A 20146-nucleotide genomic window follows, 5' to 3' on the forward strand; every position below is an offset into this window, starting at 1 on the left:
GATTAAGCACCTGGAATTCCAGATGTACTTAAAACATGATTGCCGAACGAATTATTTGATGAGCAAATAGCCTTGGACTTGGGGCAAATGGAGCTCGATGTAAATTTTATGTGTTCTTGCTCAAGTGTCTCTTTCCTTTGAACAACAATTTCTTCATTTGCAAAAGTGGGTATAAAGCCAGCCACTAGGCTGAGTTTTTGCGGATGGAAAGGATCACAGCTGGAGAAGCACCTAGCATATAGTTAGTGCTCAGAGAACTCAGAGGTGGGTTCTCTCCTCTGAGTGCCCAGCTGCCTTCTTTAGTTTTTCAGAAGGCTCCACCTTCCCCCCCCCACTCTTCCCTAAATAATTCTTTCCTTAAGTACTGCCTTCAAGATAAAGAAAACTCTCTTATTTAATTTGATTGTTTTTCTGTTTGTTTAATTACTACCATTAAGACGTTAATGCTTTCTTATATTTTTTCATGGCAAATGTGATATTTTAGCTCCACTTGGGGTTATTTTATTTGTCAAGTTTCTGCAGTTGCAAGGATCAGAAACCTGATTCAAAAGGGGAGTTAAGAAAAAGGAGACATTTACTGGTTCCTATAATTAAATATTCTAGGGAGTTGCTTTGGCCAGAATAAGGCTGCCACGCAATCAGACGGTGGGTCAGGATGCAGAGTCCGGATCTTGGCTCTGCTCTCCTGCGTCACCCTTCCTCGGGGGCAGCCTTTGCTTCTGTTGTCTCCTCTCAAAAGCATCATTGAAAGAGCTTTCCCTTCTCATTAGACACATCAAGGGTCTTGGGACTTGGGCCCAAATGCTGCCGCTGGGGGACTGGCCAGCCCTGCTCGGCTCCATGCCTGGAGTTGGGGGTTGAGGCTTGGTCCCCTCCAAAACCCCTGGGCTGAGAGCGGCAGGGGGTGGGTCCCACAGGGAAACCAGGGTGGTTTCTGCTATTCGAGGCAGGGAATATCCGTGAGGATTATTATCATTTCTATCTTACAGCTGAAGAAACAACCCATGTCTTCCACTGTTCCATTAGCATCTAACTCAACCCCCTCTAATAAATGTATTTCCTCTGAAAAACAGGACCTGGGTATCACATAGTCAACTTAAAAAACCTTTATTGGAACCAGGTTGCTTATGTCAACTTCTAGATAGGTCCAGGGCCCCATATGGGGTGTGGTTGCAGAGGAGCTCTCGTGTAGTGCCAAAGAAGGTTGAGGTGGCTTTCGTCATGGCTCCTTGTCAAGGGCTCCCCTTGATGATCTTGTGCAGGATCTTCATTCCTTCATCTGTGAAATGGAAACAAACAACGCTATCCTCCCAGAGATGTTTGGAGGACTCGCTGAGGTGTTGAGCCCTTAGTAAGCGCTCAGTGAATGCAGAGTTGGCGGTGGACCTGTGCCACTTGAGGCAAGTCCCTCAGCCCCCGGAGCCCAAGCACCTGTCTGCAGAATGGGATAATGGTAATCTCGCATTCAGGGTTGGGCAGGCAGGAGGCGCTTAGTAAGGGTTTGGAGACTGAGAGGAGAGAGGACTTTGTGAACCATGAATTCCCACCAGGTGCCAGGCATCTTTACCAACGTGACCTTGCTGTCACTCAGCCCCCTGCTATTCAGATAAGGAAACTGAGGCTCAAGGAGGCAAACTTCCTCCTTACACAGGTGAGGGGCAGAGCCAGCCTTCAAACCTGTGTCCTTACCACCGTTTCAGCAGCTTCCCTGAGGAAATGGAGGGCTGCTTCCATAACATAGCCCTCATCCCTCAGGGCCCGGCTAAGAAGTCACCTCTCATGTGTCTCCCCAGGGCTCCCCAGTCTGGGTTAGGACCCTCCTTGGTTCCCCCAGCTCCCCAGGTCCCCACCACAGCTCTTCCTCCGTGGAAGTGCTACTATCTGTGTGTCTGTACTCCTGCGCTGGGCAGGGGACCAGGCCTGATGTGCCTCAGAGCCCCTGAGCCCTGGCGTGCTGCTGGGAGGGACGCTGGAGCTCCTCAGTTTGGACACAATGGCACAGTGTGAAGAGCTCCCGGCCTTACCCGCAGCTCTCCCGGCCAGGCCTGGAGCAGGGTCGAGAGCGTCCCCAAGCCTCGGCTTTCCCCTCTGTGGAATGGGAATACCCGCTAGCCGTGCTCTTGTCAGGCTAGAAACAGTGCAGCAACAGTAACTCATGCTATTTGAGGACTTAATCATTTCGTTCATCTCTTCCAATAATCTTTTAAGGCAGAGGCCAGAATCATGCACATTTCACAGACAAGAAATAGACTGAGAGATGAGAACTGATTTGCCCAGAGTTGCACAACGAGGACTCAGTGGTGCCTGCGATAATAATAAACATTCATGGAATGACGGGGTGGGCACCCCCGATCACACTGCCCCCTGTCTGCCCTGCCTGCCCTGCCAGCGGGGGCATCTGTGCTCTTGTTAAATCCCACGCTTGGCCAGACTGCGTATCACACAGCTTGCCGGGCTGTGCTTGGCTGGGGAGGAGAGCCAGGCTCTACACAAGAGGTCTGGGGACAGCTTCTGGAAGACGGGTGGCTTGGGACAGAACCGAGGCCTTGCCTAGCCTCCCTGAGAAGCACGTGGCCTCTTGAAGTCTGATGTTCTGATCCAGAGACATGGCTGTGCTCCCGCCCTGCCCCATGTGTTCATCACGTCTTCCTGTTAGCGGCAGCATCTTCCTTCTGTGGGAAGAGCAGTAGCGGCCACACGCATTCTCTGCAGGTGCAGCCCCGACCATGCTGTGACATTTATAGTGTGTGTTCTGGTCGAGGAAGGGCTGAGAAGGCTGCAGCATGAGGTGGTGCAGGACCCCATGTCAGAGACCCCTCAGGATATAGCCAGAGATGCTTGGAGTAGAAGGGAGGGGCCTGTGGACATTTGGGTGGGGTATCAGTGGCGGGGGACTGACTGCACAGCCAGTGAGTGTTGGGGCTGGGGCCAGCACTGGAAAGTTGGGGGTCAAGGCCAAGTGGAGAGGTGCTCTGCCAGCTTTCCCAAAAGTAAGTTTGGGAGGGCAGACTTGGACCTATTGTTTAGCAAGAGAATCATTTGCCAGAGAAGTGGTGAGCTTCCTGTCTCTGGAGGTATTCAAGTACACTCAAGCAGAGATATGGAAGGATTAGGGCACTGGGATCCCCAAGGACCCTTCCTGATTCTCTATATCTGGGGAAATGACTGATGATCTGACTGTTCCTCTGTGAGGGATGACCTTGGCCTTGGAGAGAAGACCTTGGGGTGAGAAGCTCTGAGCTGGCTTTTGGGGCCCTGACAAGCACAGGGTGCAGCAACCCTTGGCGAGAGACCAATAATGCTTTCCCTTCCCTGCTTTCAAGGATGGCAGCTGTTGACTCTCCTGCAGCTTGGCATCTGGTTCTTCCAGATTGGCAGAAGGTCATGTTCCAGTAGATGTAAGTGACCAGAGGGCAGACAGGTGGCTCATCCCTAAGGTTGAAAGGACAAGGAAAGTCGATGGGCACCTGGGTGAGGTGGCCGCAGAGACAGGCTGGGATCCTACGGGGAACATTCTAGGTAAGGGCAGGTAAGCTGGGAGTGTGCAGAATCAAGGATGACTTCCTTGCAGAGGTGCTGTGAAACAGTTTTAAAAGATGGGGAAGATTGGGAAAAGGGGGAGAGACATTGCAGGCAGTCCCTAAACTTGAGACTAGAGCCAAAAGCTGGGTTCATCAATGTCTATTTGGTTGCAATTGCTAGCAATGGAATTCAACCCAAATGGACTTTTGGAGGGGTTCATGTAATTGAAAAGTCCAGAGTTGGCTTCAGGCATAGCTAGATCCAGCTTTTCAAACAATGTCATCATCTCTTTCCATTACTCAAATCTGCTCTCTCCATGTATTGTGAGGGGCTCTCCCGGCGATGGTCACTGACAGCACTTCTCTGATAGCTCTGTAATAAGTTTCAAGAACAGTCTTATTGCCTTGGCTTGGGCCATGCCCAGCCCCCTGAATCAGGCATGGAAAGCTCCGGTTGGCTTTGACTGAGTCACAGCCCAATCCTGGGTTAAGAATGTGCAGAAGTATTTCCATGAGGAAGACTGGGGTGCAGTTACCAGAAGGGGGAGAATGGGTAGGTAAGGTGAAACAGGTCTGTGGCTCAGGCCTATCCTGCCGCCGATGAGCTTCCTGCTGTGGCCTGCTGCCACCTTTCCTCCGACTTCTGAGCTCTCTTGGCTTCCTTGTCACTATGCTTTGACCCACTGCACAGAGGCTCCTTTTCTTGTCTGAGCATCCTCTTGGTGACTGCCAGATGCCCACATCCTGACCCCTGGAGCTGTGAATATGTGAGCTGATATGGCAAAAGGGACTTCGCAGATGTGATGAAGTCAAGAGCCTTGAGCCGAGGAGACAATCCTGGATTATCCAGGAGGGCTCCATGTAATCACAAGCATCCTTGTGCATGAGGGGGAAGCAGGAGAGGCAGGAGGGGGGGATGTGAGTGCAGACGTGAGATTGGAGGGGTGCCATTTCTGGCTGGGGGCCATGAGCCATGGGATGCAGGTGGCCTTGAGAAGCTGGAAAAGGAAAGAAAATATTCTCGTCCAGAACTTTCCTGAGACCCATTTTGGACTTCTGACCCCCAGAATGGTCACTAATACATGTGGGTTGTTATAAGCCATGAAGTTGGTGGCAATTTGTTACAGTGGCCAGAGGAAACTAATACACCTCTTAGTTCTCGATATCTCACCTTCTGGACATCCTGCTCTGCACTGGCCTCCCTCCCTCACCCAGAGAGTCATCTCCCAGGGGTCGCTGCTGAAGGATTGGGGGTCAGGTCTGTTCCTCTCAACCAGCTCTGCCTCGCCCAGCAGCTTGCGCCAAGGCTCACAGATGGGCCACCGCCTGGGACTTACTCAGAGCCTTCCTCCTCCACGGGGTCAACGCACACTGACAGGCCTCAGTCTCTCCCACCCGGAGGAGTGTTCCGTGTACTTCAACACCTCATTAGCACCCCCTTCCTTGCACACTCTCCATCAGCTTGAATCACGCTGGGGTGTAACTGCCTGCTTCTCTGGTCTTCCATTAGGCCGTGAGCTTACTGAGGACATAGGCGGTGTCTGATTCCTGCCACTGGTTCCCCTTACAGGGCCTGCACACAGTAGGTGCTAAGTAAATATTTGTTGAATGAACTATGACAATAGGTGTGCACTAGGCATGCGGGGTGGGTCTGGGAGACTGCCCCCCACCAAAGATGGAATTGGACCTGACTCCTGGCTGTGCCCCCTCAAATCCGTTGTCTCTTCTTCCTGGTTGTCACCTCTCTTACAGTTAGATGTGGCCGCAGGCCAAGTACTGAGTTCTGGCCCATAAAATGCAGTCAGAAGCCATGGGCTCCCTCTTGGGGCTGAAGCTTTTAAGAAGCGGGTGTGTCCTTCCACATTTGCTCCTCTTGCTAGATGGGGGACAAGGAGACAAGTAGTGGAGGCCCCTCCCCACCCTTGATGAAGGGGAAGACGTCCCACTGACTGGGAACACAGGCTCAGGACCATCTTGGGAAGAAGAAGCCAATTCAGATGTGCTACATCTGGGGCACATTTCTACAGCTTGTATGACTCAAATCAATACAGTTGGTACAGAAATTGAGGTGGTGGCCTGGGGTCGAGCCGTGGGTGGGGAGGACATAGCAGTCCCAGGCAGCAAAGCTGAGCGTTCCTGTTATGCAGGTGAGAACATCTAATGAATCTTGCCTAAAATGGGCCACGGAAGCAGTTGTTTCAGAGGAAGAGGGAAAGAGCCTGAAAGCTAGCATGCATTTGTTCCTTTTTGCTGCTCACAGCAAGATATTACGAGAAAGACACGAGCTCAAGAAAGAACTGTCCAGTCTGCGGGCTGCAATGAGAAGCAACAGAGCTCAGAAACACAAGGCCACTCTGGGTTGGCTGGGTTTTCGACTCTGGACTATTGCTTGAGCAAGAAATAAACTTCTACTGGGTTTGAATGTTCCTTGGCCTCTGAGGTGATTTTTGTAGCAGCTGACATGACCTGATGACACACATGGCATTGGTAACTACCACCTTTGGGTATAAACATCCACTTGGGCTGAGTCTCTGGTGGCAGGAATGGGCCATGCTGAGCCCCCAATCCCAGGCTGGCTCACTCAGCAATCTGTGGCTTGCGTCTGCGGGAGAAGGCCGGACACAGGTCCGGCTATAGGATTCCCAATGAACCAGTCTGTGACATTCAGAGAGAGACAGAAAGGGCTCTGTTCCCCCAAATAAAAGGCCCCGGGTTTTTGCCACTGAAAACTAGAATTGGCTCCTGGGTGACCAAAGGCAAGGGCAGAGTTAACAACTTGGAAATAATCTCTTGTATTTGCTTAGTTTTATGATTTACAAAGTTCTCTCACATCTGGGATCTCACATGATGCGCCAAACCTATGAGGAAGGTATTACTCAGATTTTTCAGAAGACAGATCCAGAGGCTTCAGGATTAATGAGTTGCCAAGGGTCACACAGCTAATGAGCAAGGGAGCGAATCCAAGGCCAGCTTCCCTTCCCCTCTCTAGAAATTTGCTGTTTAATGACTGAGATGTGGAAGGGCGTCTTTCTCACTGGGGCCTGGTGATCGCGGGTGCCCTTGTGTGTGGGGGGGAGGGGGTCGATGACAGTGGAGTCTTTGCATTTCTGTAAGCCTCAGTGACCCCAAGTACTGGGATTCTGCTGGACAGAAAGACCGTGAAGGGCGGGTAAGCTTGCCCAGAAAAATCTTTCCTGATGATACACCTGAGCCCCAGAGAAGCCAGATGAGCTGCAATGAGCACCCAGGATTTCTGTCTGTACTGAAGGCCCCCATCTATCACTCACTCACTGTGCCCCGCTCACCACTGGCCTTGCCTCCTTGGCTGGCTCCCCTGCACTCTGAAGGGGGACTCTCACCTGCTCCCCCCGTCATCACCACCTTTCCATGCCCTGTGCTGCCAGGTTGGGCCCTGGGTACCGAGGTGGGGTTCCGGGGGCTGGAGTCCCAGCCTGGACTTGCTGTATTGGATTGGGCCACTGACATTTGCTGGTCTTTGGCCACTCAGCCTCCCCACCCCCTTCACTGGGGAACCTGTACCTCCTGCACTGTTGCTGGGGTTGTCCTGGGGCTGTCTAACAAGGTGGCTGTGTTCTCCAGACCAGGCCGGGGCCTGGCCTTACTCCAGGGGTTTTCAATCATAGGGAGAGACCACCAGAGGTCATCACAGTGGTGGCAATGTGGCAGAGAGAAGAGGCAAAGCCCTCTCATCCCAAGCTGCTCTGGCATTTGCTGAGCTCAATCCTCTGGCTTTCCCTTCATTTCGGGAGCTACCTGACATCTTTCCAGTAGATTCAGTTCCCTCCCATCAGGGTTTAGGGCTTGCAGCCAAGGAGTCTTGATGCAGACAGAACCCCAAGTAGATAGTAGGAAAGATTTTCTAAAGCCTTCTTTAGAACAATGTAGTGCACATTTATTGAGCACCAATGGTGTGCTAGCCCCTGTGCTGGGCACTGGGGCTCCAGAGAGGTACCTATCTCCTTCACAGCCTGGAAGAGCTCATGGTCTGTGGCAGCAGGTGGTGGAGAGACAGAGTCCATGCTCTGCTGTGCAGTGTCTCCCATGTAATAAACTCCCAACTGCTAATTCAATTGGCACCCAGAAGGGTTTGCTCCTGCTTCCTCTCATTTCCCTTAAAAAAATCAATAAACTGCTCATGATGTCTTTAATAAAGACAAAATCAGAGCTTTTTATAACCTTATTATAGGGTTGGCATTTTCAGTGTTTTTCCCCAAAGCTGAAATCAAGTTAATGTGGCATCATTTGGGAATCAGGGGACTGAGACGATTGTTTATGATAAATTAGACAATAACTGACCTGAGTTTGGCAGTTTACCATTTTCAGAGACTCCCATGGGCGTCACAACAACCCTGCAGGTTAGAAGATTAGCTCAGAGATGGGAAGGCACCTGCCAAAATTCACACAGCAAGGTGGAAATGGTGGAGCTGGGGTTCGATCCTGGATATGCCTGACCCCTCAGCCCTGGTTTTCTCCTGGGAGCAGTGTGGATGGGCAGCTGGAGCTCTGGGACCTGCAGGATGGTGGGGCTGGGCGGAGATGCTTTCTGCAGGGAGAAGGCTTCTGGGAGGGCAGTTGCTTGCAGGCCATGCTGGGAGAGCATCCACGTTCCCGCACCGCCCCCTGGTGGACTCCCTGAGCCTGGCCTCCTGGCTGTAGGAGGGTTGGGCTGGGAGGTTCAGGCTGATGGTGGCTATGGGTGGGTTTGGGAAACCTTCCTGGTGGAATAGCCTCTGCGTTTGGACAGCTGAATGCTTAAGCCTTCCAGATGAGGGAACAGATGTTCGTGTATTTGCTTGTTTGTGTGAAAAGTGTTTATTCATTAATGCTTTCAACCTGTCTCCAGAGACAACTGCATACCCCTGCCCAAAAGCTGATGACCTGGCACTGCCCTTGCCCTCATGGGAGGGTCAGGCCCACAGATAGATGCCCACGATGTGGGGAAAATGAGGGCACTGTGAAGCCAGGCCCGGGGCATCCTGGCAATTCTAACTTGGGTAGGAATGGGGAGTGGTGAGAGGAGTGAGGGAAAGGTTTCTGGGTTAACAGGTCGGGTGAGTATGGAGAGGAGCTGGGGTAAGACGGGTACAGAGGGAGCAGTATGTCCACTGTGAAGACAATGGCCCGAAGCTCCAAGAGCCCTCACTTTCAGGGCTCTGACTTCATGTTGCAGTCATCGTTTTGGATCCTTTTCTTTCAGGAGACCCAGCCCAGATTACATGAGCTTCAGGGGCTCCAGCTTATGGGGCTCTGACCCCTGGGCAAAGGAGAAGCCAAAGCAGGGGTACACTACACTAGACTGTGGGGGTGGTGTGGCCAGAGCCCTGGGGAGGGCCTTGAGGCTGCAGGGGAGAGGCAGGGAGTAGCAGGTTGGCTCAGCTAAGAAATTCAGCTCTGTCCTGAGAGCAATGGGGTCCTATTAAAAGGTTCTGAGCAGGAGAGTGGCTAGGCTACCCCTGAGTTAGGAAGTTTTTGACAGAACAGAGAGCTCTCCCAGAGCAACCCCCAGACCCAGGCAGAGGGCCCCTCAGCTATGGTTCCCGTGTTTTGGCAGACCCTGCCCTGGGCCTCTATCCATGTGGTTCCCAACAGGTGCAGAGCCCATGGGCCAGGAGGCTGTGCCCCCCGGAGTCCACCACCAAACCCCTCTTCCAGAACACACCTTGGGAAGCTGTGACCTGACTCCAGGATCTGTGCAGGACTGGCCCTGCTCCAGCCTCCAGAGGGTGGACCATGCTGATGGTATGTGCATGGTTAGGTCCAAGGATAGCTATTTGGGGGGTGTGGAGAAGGAGTTGGAGGGTGCCAACTAGGAGATAGAGGGCAGCAAGCAGCTGGAGCTGCTGCAAGGTAGGAGATGGCATGTGTCTGTGGTGTTTCTTTGTTGCCCTTCATTTCCTCCAGAGATTTCTGAGCCCCTGCACTGTGCTATGTTCTGGGCTCACCACGCCAGGCCCAGTGGTCTCCTGGGCCAGATGTGCTCTGCAGGCTGCTGCTGGTGGGAGGTGCCAAGAATGGGTTCTGTAGGTGGGAATCCAGAGGCTGAGGTTGCACACAGGCATGAGTGTGTTCTTTGAGGAGCCAGGCTGAGGATGGATGTCAGGCCAAACAGGGGAGACAGCCCTAGCGCTGCTGTGTGCCTGATGTAGATACATGGGGGAGGGAGGGACAAGAGAAAGGGCTAGGACCCAGATGCCAATGTGAGGAGTCCTCAGTTCATATTTCTTGGCTCTTGCTGTGTAGCTCAGGAGTACGTCAAGTGGCTTAAGAGTCCAGGACTGGGGTAAAGGCACAAGGGGGGAGGGCACTGTTGGGGCTGGGGGCCCATGGGGACCTATCTCTGGCAATCTGGGCTCTGGGACACAGGCCAGACCTCCTGTTCACTCCGGAACAAGATTCCCACCATGTCTGCAGGCCCTAGAAGGCAGCAGGAGGCTCCCCAAAGGCGGGGAGGAGGTGCTTGTCTGGCCCAGCCTGATAATTAGACCCTTCAATTGCAATTACTTTTGTAATTAGCTCAGCTGGTAATTGCAACAGGAGGTGGTAATTTCTGTCCTTCACAGAAACTCCCTCTGAATTGAGCTTTGCTTGTCTGTCTAGGGTGCAGGGTAGGGCTCTGGGGAGCTCTGGGGTCCTGGGTGGGAGCAGTTACACACAGGTGGGGGCTTGGCTCAAAGTGAAGCATTTGGGTTCTGCTCGCCCCCTGGGGTGGGACATGCAGGGTACAGCAAGTGGGTGCTTGGGACTCTGCCCTTGTGTGTGGGCTGGCCTAGTGACTTGCTTCTATCACTTCCACAGTAGGTTACAAAAGATTGCGACTTCTAGTTTGTCAGCAAACTTTCTTTACTGCCCCTGGCTTGCATGCTTCGAGGAAGTCAGCTGCCGTGTCGGGGAGGCCCATGCAGGAAGGAACCAAATGCTGCCAACAACCAGTGAGTGAGCCTGGCAGCCGATCCTTCCCTATGTGAGCCTTCAGATGAGACCATAGACCCCTGGGCTGACACACCTGGATCACAACCTCTTGAGAAACCCTGACACAGAAAACCCAACTAAACAGATCCCAGATTCCTGACCCTAGAAACTGTGAGATAGTAAACGTGTGTTGTTTTAAGCTGCCACTTTCTGGTCTAAGTTGTTACAGAGCAACAGTTAACTAGTACATGGACAAACTGTTAAATGAACTATGTTCTGTCCCTTGACCTTGACAAAGAATACTTTAAAGACTACCTGAGAGGTCAGGTTCAAATCTAGAATCTTTGGACTCCTTGGAGTTCTGCACCAGCACATGGTAGGAGGGAGGGCGCTGGACCGTGGCATGAGGCCACCCCCCTTCTCTTCACACCCTAACTCCATCCCATAAGCCCCAGATCTCGTACATGCCTGAGGCTTAAAACTCCATACGCCAGCCCCCCCACTGGCTCACACCATTGGCATGGTCTGCCTCAAGAGGTTGGATCTAGGGAAAGGGCCTGTGCAGGCCATAGAATTGGGCTTTAGTGCTAATCTGGCCGAGGAAATCAAGAGTCTCAAATGTGGTTTAGAAGGGACAGTTGAGCTGCTAGTGGGCACATCCTCTTGGCCCCACAGACTCCTACTTCTGTGAGGCGCTGCTGGAGGTCCAGGGCAGGACTGTCTGAGGCTCAGGGATCACAGCAGGGGCCCTCCTTGCCCGAGTCTGAGGGCCACCCTGGGAAGGCCCCTTGTTCCGACCTTCCCAGACAGAAGTGAGGCACCCCCAGGGATAGGCCAGAACAAACATGAGCCTGGAGAGACAGGAAGCGTTGGGGGAATTAAATAATACCAGTTCAGGGAACCCTGGGTGGTGCAGCGGTTTAGGGCCTGCCTTTGGCCCAGGGCGCGATCCTGGAGTCCTGGGATCGAATCCCACGTCAGGCTCCCTGCATGGAGCCTGCTTCTCCCTCTGCCTGTGTCTCTGCCTCTCTCTCTCTGTGACTATCATAAATAAATAAAAATGTAAAAAACATAAAAAAAATAATACCAGTTCAGTGTTCACTGGGGCCTATTCTGTGCCAAACACTTGCCAGGCTCTGGCAACCAGAGATTTGAAGGACACAGCTGCTGCCTTCCCGGTTAGTAGGGAAGCTCAAAATAGACCCAGTCCTTCCCCCCAAGCAAGCCGGTTCTTGAAAACCTACACATAGAAGAAGTTTTTTTGTTTTACAGGCCTTCATTCAATTAGAATGGACTGAGTACATATTACATGCCAGGAGCTGGGTATTAAGCAGGAGGGACGCATTAGCATAGGAGTTATTAGGAAGCTCATAGATCCCTGGGAGAACCGGCTGCCCTCTGAAGCCCGTCCTGCCCAAGAGCCTGATGCCCTGCTGCCTGAGCCCACAGCCTTCCTAGGAGTTTATTTTTCAATCTCAGGTGCTTGTTGCCTTTGATCAGGAAATTCTAAGTTATACGTCTTGTACCCGAAGGGTGATGGATGAAATGCAGATGTTTGCATCCTCTATTGGGCAGGAGGACTTCGCAATAGAGGAAACCCTGTGCAGGTGGGAGGGCGCTGGCGTGGGCGGCCGTGATTGACAGCTGCCTCCATGGCAACGAGAGCAGGGACTCGGGAGTCCCAGGGCGAAAGGCAGCAGCGGCGCTCGGCCCTGCACCCAGGCGAAGCGCGGACGTTTCCTGCTAATAACGGGCCACTTGCTTTTGGAAGACCACTGGTTTGAGGAAGAAGAATGGATCTGATCTTGCCAAATAAAGGATTTTCAATCCCTTCCAATATATATATATATTTTTTTGCGAGTCACATTCTATTTCCATTTGGGGCAAATATTTTAACAACCCCACGAATGAACAGTTGTTGGCAGTTGTTGCAGTTTATAACCTCCAGCCTGGGACTTCCTCCCCCTTCTCACTGGGTTGTCACCTTCCTGATCGCCCCCCCACCACCACCAGTTTTTGTCTGCATATTGCAAAAAAAAAAAAAAAAAAAAAAAAAAAAACAGTTGATTTCAGAATATAAAAATAAAAAAATAAGACTGCAAAATCAAAACCAATCAATGTTTATATTTAAACATATTCTGCAAGCGGTAATATTATGCCAGCTGGTGAACTGCAGTTGAATTCAACACTAATAGAGTCATTTAAGGTGGGGTCTGAAAACATTTGCATACGTTGATAAGATATGGAGTAAATCCTCCCAGATTAGCATATCTGTACAGGAAGGCCTTCCTCAAGCTTCAAACTTTGATTTTTTAAAACTTGGAACCTTAACTACCTTCATCTGGTGACATGTAAACCAGTTATTTACTTTAAAATTATGGGGCTTTTAAAGCGAATATTCACTAGATATAGAGTAGGTGCTGGGCGCTTTGAATACATGATCTCATTCAATCCTGATTTGATCCTTATACTAATGGCTACTCCCATTTCACAGATGGGAAAACCAAGGTACACAGGAAAGGCAACAGGCTCTAAAGCTTCCTTAGAACTTGAACTGGAGCCAAAATTCAGATCTGAGGGTTCCGAGATCAAGAAAGGAGTGAAGGTCCTTCTCAGCAAAGGTCTCAAAACCTCAGTGGTTGAGCATCTGCCTTTGGCTCAGGTCGTGATCCCGGGGTCCTGGGATCGAATCCCACATCTGGCTCCTCGCAGGGAGCCTGCTTCTCCCTTTGCTTATGTCTCTATCTCTCTCTCTCTCTGTCTCTCAGGAATAAATAAATAAAATCTTGGAAAAATAAAAAGATCTCGAAACCTTGAGACCCACAGATTACCTCTTTACTTTCTCTTATCTTTGGTCAAAAAAGAACGGGGCTTGTCAACAATGATGTGGTGGGCCTGACCACAGTTTCAGAGAGATGAGTACAGTTTAATCACCACCACCCCCACCCCACCCACAGCTGTTAAGAGTGATTAGGTCCCATCCAGAGTTTGTTGTGCTTGAAACGGATGGTAATGCTATTTTATAACCTCACTTGTTGTCCACGATGGATCAAAATCAATACTTCTAGATTATCCAAGTCAAAATTTAGGATAGTTAAAAAGATCATTTGGCTGGTGGGAGAGGCTGCCCCTCCAAGAGAATGTCCCCAGGTCCATAACTATTTTTATTTCCATTTTGCACTTGGTGAAAGCGATACACAAAGTATACCTCCCTCTTTGTCCTGAGGGATTCCCAACATCAGAAACTGTGACCACTGAGAATATACCATATCAAAAGTAATTTTTATATAATCATGAGTTGAGCTGAGCTATGGTTAACAAGTTATACTTTGTAGACATCTAAAATTTTGTATTTTGTAGTTACTTAACTGAGCGTTTAATTTTTTTTTCAAACTTTACATTTTCTTGTATTTGGGGAGCTCTGACTCCCCCTTCCCCCCCCCCCCCCCCCCCCCCCCCGCACTTCCTAAATCTCTCTGGAGTCTCCGAGAAACTTGTATTTATAGTGCCTAATGGATAGAGTAACCCTGCCAACAGAGGGCACCCCTTCCCACTGCCATGGTTAGAAAAACCAGATTTTGTTGAAGCATAATTTTCTAAAGATTAAAAACATAACTCATACAAATGTATAGTCAACACGTGACAGAGTTTAATTTAACCCATTCTTGGGGGAACAGGCATGATGGTAGAGCTGGCTCTAGGTGGTATCTGAGAGGCAGCTATACATCTGGAAAGGAAGAATCTTGAAATAGGCTGCCGAGACATTAAAACTGGCCAGTGTCCTACGGGGCAGTAAACTGTAACTTTTAGCATTATCTTTTCTACTGAACAGAAGTCAAATGCATTTTTTTTCTTTTTTTTTCAAATGCATTTCTACTGGACCACAACAAAATCATTTGCAATTTATCAGTCTTGTATGAATTAGCATGTAACTGCAGAGTCTGGTCCCTGATCAACAATAAATAGTCAATAAAAGGACTTTCCCCTAGAGAATCATGTAATACTGGTTGGGTCTGCTGGTTACACTCCCGTATGACCCTCAGAGGACATGCCATCACCTTTATTTCCAAATCTTGAATTAAATTTTCTTAAGAACAAAATGGGTTTTTCTGGGCAAGTTCTCACCGGGGTCAGGGCTGACTGTAGATGGGTAGGTACCTGGGCAGGTACATAGTTTGGCACCTCTCCAGGTCTAACATCTCTCAGTCTCTGGTCAACACTTAGTAGAGCCATGGACAACTGATTTTTCTATAACAGAAACTAGATACAGAAAGAAAGTCACTCATTCATGTCTATGGTCCCAGCGAGTCAGTTCTGAAAATACTCAGCAAAACATTTCCTGTTTTTTGGTGGTTGTTATTCCTTCCTTAGGCTGCCTTTGGGAGGATCCAAATCAAATAACTAGTGGGAGGCATAGTAAAGAGTTTTAATTTTAGATAATACTTTTTTTTTTAATTGGTAAGCAACAGGAATGGCTGGGTTTTGGAATTTCAGCAGATGTCACTGTGAACGCCAAGCTTGCTCTGATGACACGTGTATACAGCAAAATGTCCAGAATAGACAAATCCGTAGAGATATAAAGGAGATTGGTGGTTGTCGGGGGTGGGGGAGTAACTGCCAGTGGGTATGAGGTTTCTTTCCAGGATGATGGAAATGTTCTGGAATCAGACAGTGGTGATGCTTGCACAACTTGGTGGATATACTAAAAAGTACTGAATTGCATACTTTAAAGGATGAATTTTATGGTATGTGAATGCTATCTTAATAAAAAAAATATCCAGAGACAGATCAGCACAGCAAGTTATTTTTAAAAATTCCACAATAGGGAGTCGTTTACTTTGCTGGAAGCATGGGGGTCAGTGCACATTTTGCCAGCTATAAGAGAAGAATGGTTCTAGAAAGCTGAGTGAACATATTGGTGGTTATCTTCATGATGTTTCAGGGCTCCCTCCCCTATCTAGATGGCTCAAAGCACAACTCAGCTTGGGCTGGGTCTACCTTTAGTGACAAGTTTAAGGGGGGCTGTAAGCTCCCTGAACTGAGAAGATACCCCTCCCCCTCCTCTCTTTGTAATATGAGTGGAAAATGTTTCAAACTATTTGAAACACCTGCTTAGATCCAGTCAGTGTTTCCCATTTTATGCTGTGTGAGACATGATCTTCACGTCAGAAAACACTATCATGCTGCATGTGGCTTTTGTGAGACAACCATTTTCTGAGGATGTAACCATGAGGAAAATTCACCTTAAATAATTGTTGTCTCCATGGTTTCATCAAATGTCTTTATTGATCATGTCTCTTAATCCTTAATCTTTAATCTTAAACCTCAACCTGCAGGGTAGATTTTATTACCCTTGTGTAACCAAAATGACATGTGGGGCCTCCTAATTTCTTGAGATCTGGGCAAAGTTGGTTTGATCTCCCCCCCAACTCACAACCTTCAGTAAGTCTACAACCCTCCTGGAGATTCTGGTGCCCCCCCAAAGGACTCAGATTCTCAGATTTTCCTCTGCATTTGGGCACATGTCTCCTCTGGGAACCCTTTTTGTTATGTTCTTTGTAGACCCAGATGTGAAACTCCACCCCCTTCCTAAATTCCTCCCAAGAGCCATTTACACAAAATATGTACAAGTACAGTGAACTTTCCTGGAGATTTTGTGTGTGTGTGTGTGTGTGTGTGTGTAGGAGGAGAGATGGAGAATCAATGTGTATGGCTATAAAATGAACACTAGGCATTCCCCTTTCCCCAAAGCATCATTTGGAAAAGTGTACTAGGAAAACATCACCCTGTCCCCATCTTAGCGGCTCTTGATTTTTTCCTCTTTTCCCTTCGCTTCTCCTCATCATCTGCCACCTCAGGAACTCCAAATTTTTTCCCCACCATTACACAGATAAATGCATTTTCAGATTCAACTAGGTGCTCAACAGAACAAAAGGGACCTATTTATCAATAAAGGGACATTCTCTTGAAAAATCAGTTAGGTTATGAATAGCATAAAGAAAAATGTCTCCAGTACCACCATTTCATGGATGAGAAAGTGAGGGTCAGAGAGAACTGTGTCTGTCACTCCCATTGTCCTGTCTGGCTCAGTCCCCCAGATCAGATGCACACTGTTTCTCTGGGAGAAGAGTCTGGAGTAAACTCAGAATGAACTCTATCCCTAAATCTCCATGAGATGTTGGGTGCCCAGGGCAACTCTGACTTGATCTCACATCCTAGGTTGAGCTCAAGGTATGAGAGGCTTCCCTCTCTCTTCCTCATTGGGGCATGGCATTCTTGGAAGGCAGTGCCAGGGCCAGGGCCCAGATTTGAGTCTTTGACATATTGCTGCCAGGTGCTAGAGAATGAACAGGCCAGGGTAGAGAACGAACAGAAGGTAGATAAGAGACTGGAAGCAACTGTACTACTGGGGAGTGGGAAAGCTTAGAGAGGTCCCAGGAATTGCCAGGTGCTAGGGAGACCCACGTCTCCTCCATCTGATGGGTTTTGGCTCTGTAGACCTCTGGAATTGGGCAGATTTCAGTTCCTATTCAGTCTCTGCCTTTGTGTTGGATAAGATGGTCATCCAGTAACTTTCACCCCCACCTCTACTGCAATTCCATGGGAGGAGTAGATTTACTCCCTCTATCCATGACTTGGCCATGGGACTTGCGTTGCCTAATATATTCGTAGGCAAGATGCTTGGGAACTTGAAATGCACTTGTGCTGCTGGGCTTGCTGTCTGGTGTATCCCTGATATAACCATGACAAGAACATGCCTAGGTAGGCTTACTGGTCTCAAGAGAAGATGGGAGGCATGTAAAACAAAACAGAGCCCATCCTAGGTTAGCTAGTTTACAGATTCATGAGCTAAATAAGTGTTTACTGTCATTTTCTGGCATGCTTATTATGCAGCACTACTGTGGCCATCATGAGCTACTTAATACAGTCTCTCACCAACTGTGTGACTTGGGAGAGCTGGCTTCCTCCATGGAGACCCACAGGAAGAAGGCAGGACTTAGTAGAGCTCATGGAAAGCCTGGGGTGAGCCCGAGGACAGTTCAGGGAATTAGATAAATGTCCTGTCCTGCACTAACTGGAGGTAGGGTATCTCTAAGGGGAATATTCTAACTTCTAGGTAATGAAAGAAGGCACGGTGCATGATAGAAAAGACACAGGTGGGAGGGTGGGGTTGTAGAGAGCCAGGCCTTCCACCCGCCAGGGTACTGGGGGGAGTACAGATGATCTGCGCCTCTCTGAAGGGTGATTAGGTAACATGTATACTCCATTTCCAGAATTACACCTATAGGTATGCTAAACGAGCATACACACACACACACACCACCACCACCACCACCACCACCACCACCGCCGCCGCCGCCACCAAAACCCACTTGCATATGTGCACAAGGAAATATTGTCAGACGATCAAGATACTTGTTTAAACAGCTAAAAATTAGAAATGACTCAAATGTTCATGGCTAGGGGGACTCTATGGAACAGTCTCTGGTGGTTAACAATAATGAAGGAGCCCTTTATGGGCTAACATCTTGAATCTCGAAGACACATTACTGGATTCAGTTCACAAAGTAGAGTATAACGTTTATGTTGAAAAGCAAACAAAACTGAACCAAACACCACACAGCCGACTGTACAGCAGTGGTTGCCTCAGGGGGAATTGCTAGGGGAAAGGACGGGGAGGGGTGGTCAAAGTGACTCTGGCTTTCTCTGTAATGTTGCAAATTTGAAGACAAGGGGTCTGGATTGGAACCTCACCCATGTCACATACTTGGGTTTTTAACTCTGGGCACTTTGTGTCTCTCTTCAGGCCCCAGCTGATGGGGATGTGGAGGAAATGAGTTGGTATCTGTGGAGGGTCTGACACAATGTCTGGGTGCAGGAAGGGGCTCATTAATCTCAGTTGAAAACAAAAGATAGGGCCATCTGAGACCTACACAGCCCAGCCTGCAGGTCCCTCTGGAGCCCCATTTCCTCGGGCATCCTGCCAGGACTACTGGACACATAGGGCCCTGGCAACACTCCAGCAAGTGAAGGCTGTAGTCCAGCCGGACCAGTGCTCTGGCTTACACAGTAGCGTCTCAGGGCATGAGAAGCATGTTGTGTTGTGTGACCTCGAGTAGGGAAGTCAGGGACATGGCAGGGACATCTGCAATGATCTTCAAAAATAACAAATTATGAACGCCTCAGAGCTGCTGGCTGGGTGAGGGGGAGCTTTTCCCAGTCACCCTCCAGCCTGTTAGTGACCATTGAAGGCTCCTGAATTCTCGCTGGAATGCTTGGAATTCTGGGACATCTGTGTCCTTGGCTATTATTTCCTGCTTGAGTGGTCTCTCAAGAACCCACTCAAATGGACAAAGAGGATGACAAATTCACCCTCAAAGCTCCAGATGGAGTCAGGTCAGCAAAGGTGAACTGGTGGCTAATTAGCTGAGATGGGGTTCCAAAGGGATCTCCTCAATCTGGACTACTGAGCATTCCCTCCCACCCACCACGCTTCTAACTTGAGTTTCAGCACATCCCCAGCCTGCCCCAGGCATGTATCCCTTCAGAGGGTCATGACTGCTTGGGCCACATCCTCCCACACTCCGCTCCCTGCGCCTTCCATCAGGCTTTAGCCAACCTAGCATTGGCCCCTGTGTCCCATTCTTTCCATGATTCCCTGGTAATTTTAGGTACAAGCCAGTCTCTCTGGAGAGTGGGGCGGGGCTGTCCCTTTGACTTCCCAGCATGGATCCACAGTCTGCAGGAGAGCCTGTAGTAGATCTACAGTCCACCCTCCCCAGCAGTGGGGCTGCTCCCTCAACTGGAGTCTGAATGATCTTTCCATAACACAGACCTCATCATTTTAATCCCTCCTGATGAAGACCCTTCCAAGCCATCCCAAGACTCATGTCCCCAAGGCAGCTGCTGCAGGGGTCTGCTCTCACTCCGTGAGGTAAGACCTTCTAGGCTCTCTGGTCTCCTCCCCTATTCCCTCTCTTTCCCTCCCTGCTTTGCCTAGTTGGCAATAATGCTTTTGCTTCTTTCTGGCTTCCTATTGGCGGGATCTAAACCTGTTGGAAGAGGATTCTGGAAATTGTGATTCCCAGGCTTCCAGCCCTGGCTGCCTATATAGTACCCCACTATTCATCACATCCACTGCTATAGTTCAGGGGACACTTCCCTGTCCTTTGCTTCCACCCACATAGAACTGTTTAATACCATCTATTGACTCAATCTGCTACTCATCTTTCCCAAGTCTCCCTTGACACAGCTTTGTCTTCTCTCCCCTGAAAAATCATATTTAACCATATTAAAAGCCATTTTGAGCCAAGCAGTTCCCATAAGCCTTGACTGAGATGACTCATAATCTCTTCTCTGCTTCTGGTGGGCATTCATCAAGGTATGCCATTTTGCATTTGCTGGAAGGCCCAAAGTTCAGGACTCTACAGCCTTGTCCAGCCTCCTCCCTTCCCTCCCAGGGGAACACTGATCACTGCTGTCACGGCAAATCTGGTCAGCATCCTCTCTTCATCTTCCAAACCATTCCATTGGTGTCTTTGGCATTTATTCCTGGCCCCAAATCCATGAACCTTTTCTTGATCTGGTGGTCAATCTTATTTGCTCCTCAACTGCCTAGTCTACTGCAGACTTCCTCAACCGACACAGTTTCCATGTTAAAGATGTTTTTTCCTCTTCCTGAACAAAGGCATCTC

The 20146-nt window shown here is 49.5% G+C and overlaps 1 protein-coding gene across 2 annotated transcripts in view; it reads right to left on the reverse strand.

Annotated features, from left to right (window-relative positions):
* Positions 1-1091: 1091 nt before the first annotated feature.
* The window catches only part of HRH2 (histamine receptor H2), a 72644-nt gene continuing 53589 nt past the window's right edge, over positions 1092-20146 (reverse strand). For both annotated transcript variants that reach the window (XM_025434682.3, XM_049109121.1), the window contains one exon: positions 1092-1279. In XM_025434682.3, the coding sequence (XP_025290467.1) occupies positions 1276-1279 (4 nt within the window). In that variant the 3' untranslated portion in view covers positions 1092-1275. The remainder of the gene's footprint in view (positions 1280-20146) is intronic.

This window comes from Canis lupus, chromosome 4 (genome assembly GCF_003254725.2).
Source record: "Canis lupus dingo isolate Sandy chromosome 4, ASM325472v2, whole genome shotgun sequence".
Classification (NCBI taxonomy): domain Eukaryota; kingdom Metazoa; phylum Chordata; class Mammalia; order Carnivora; family Canidae; genus Canis; species Canis lupus.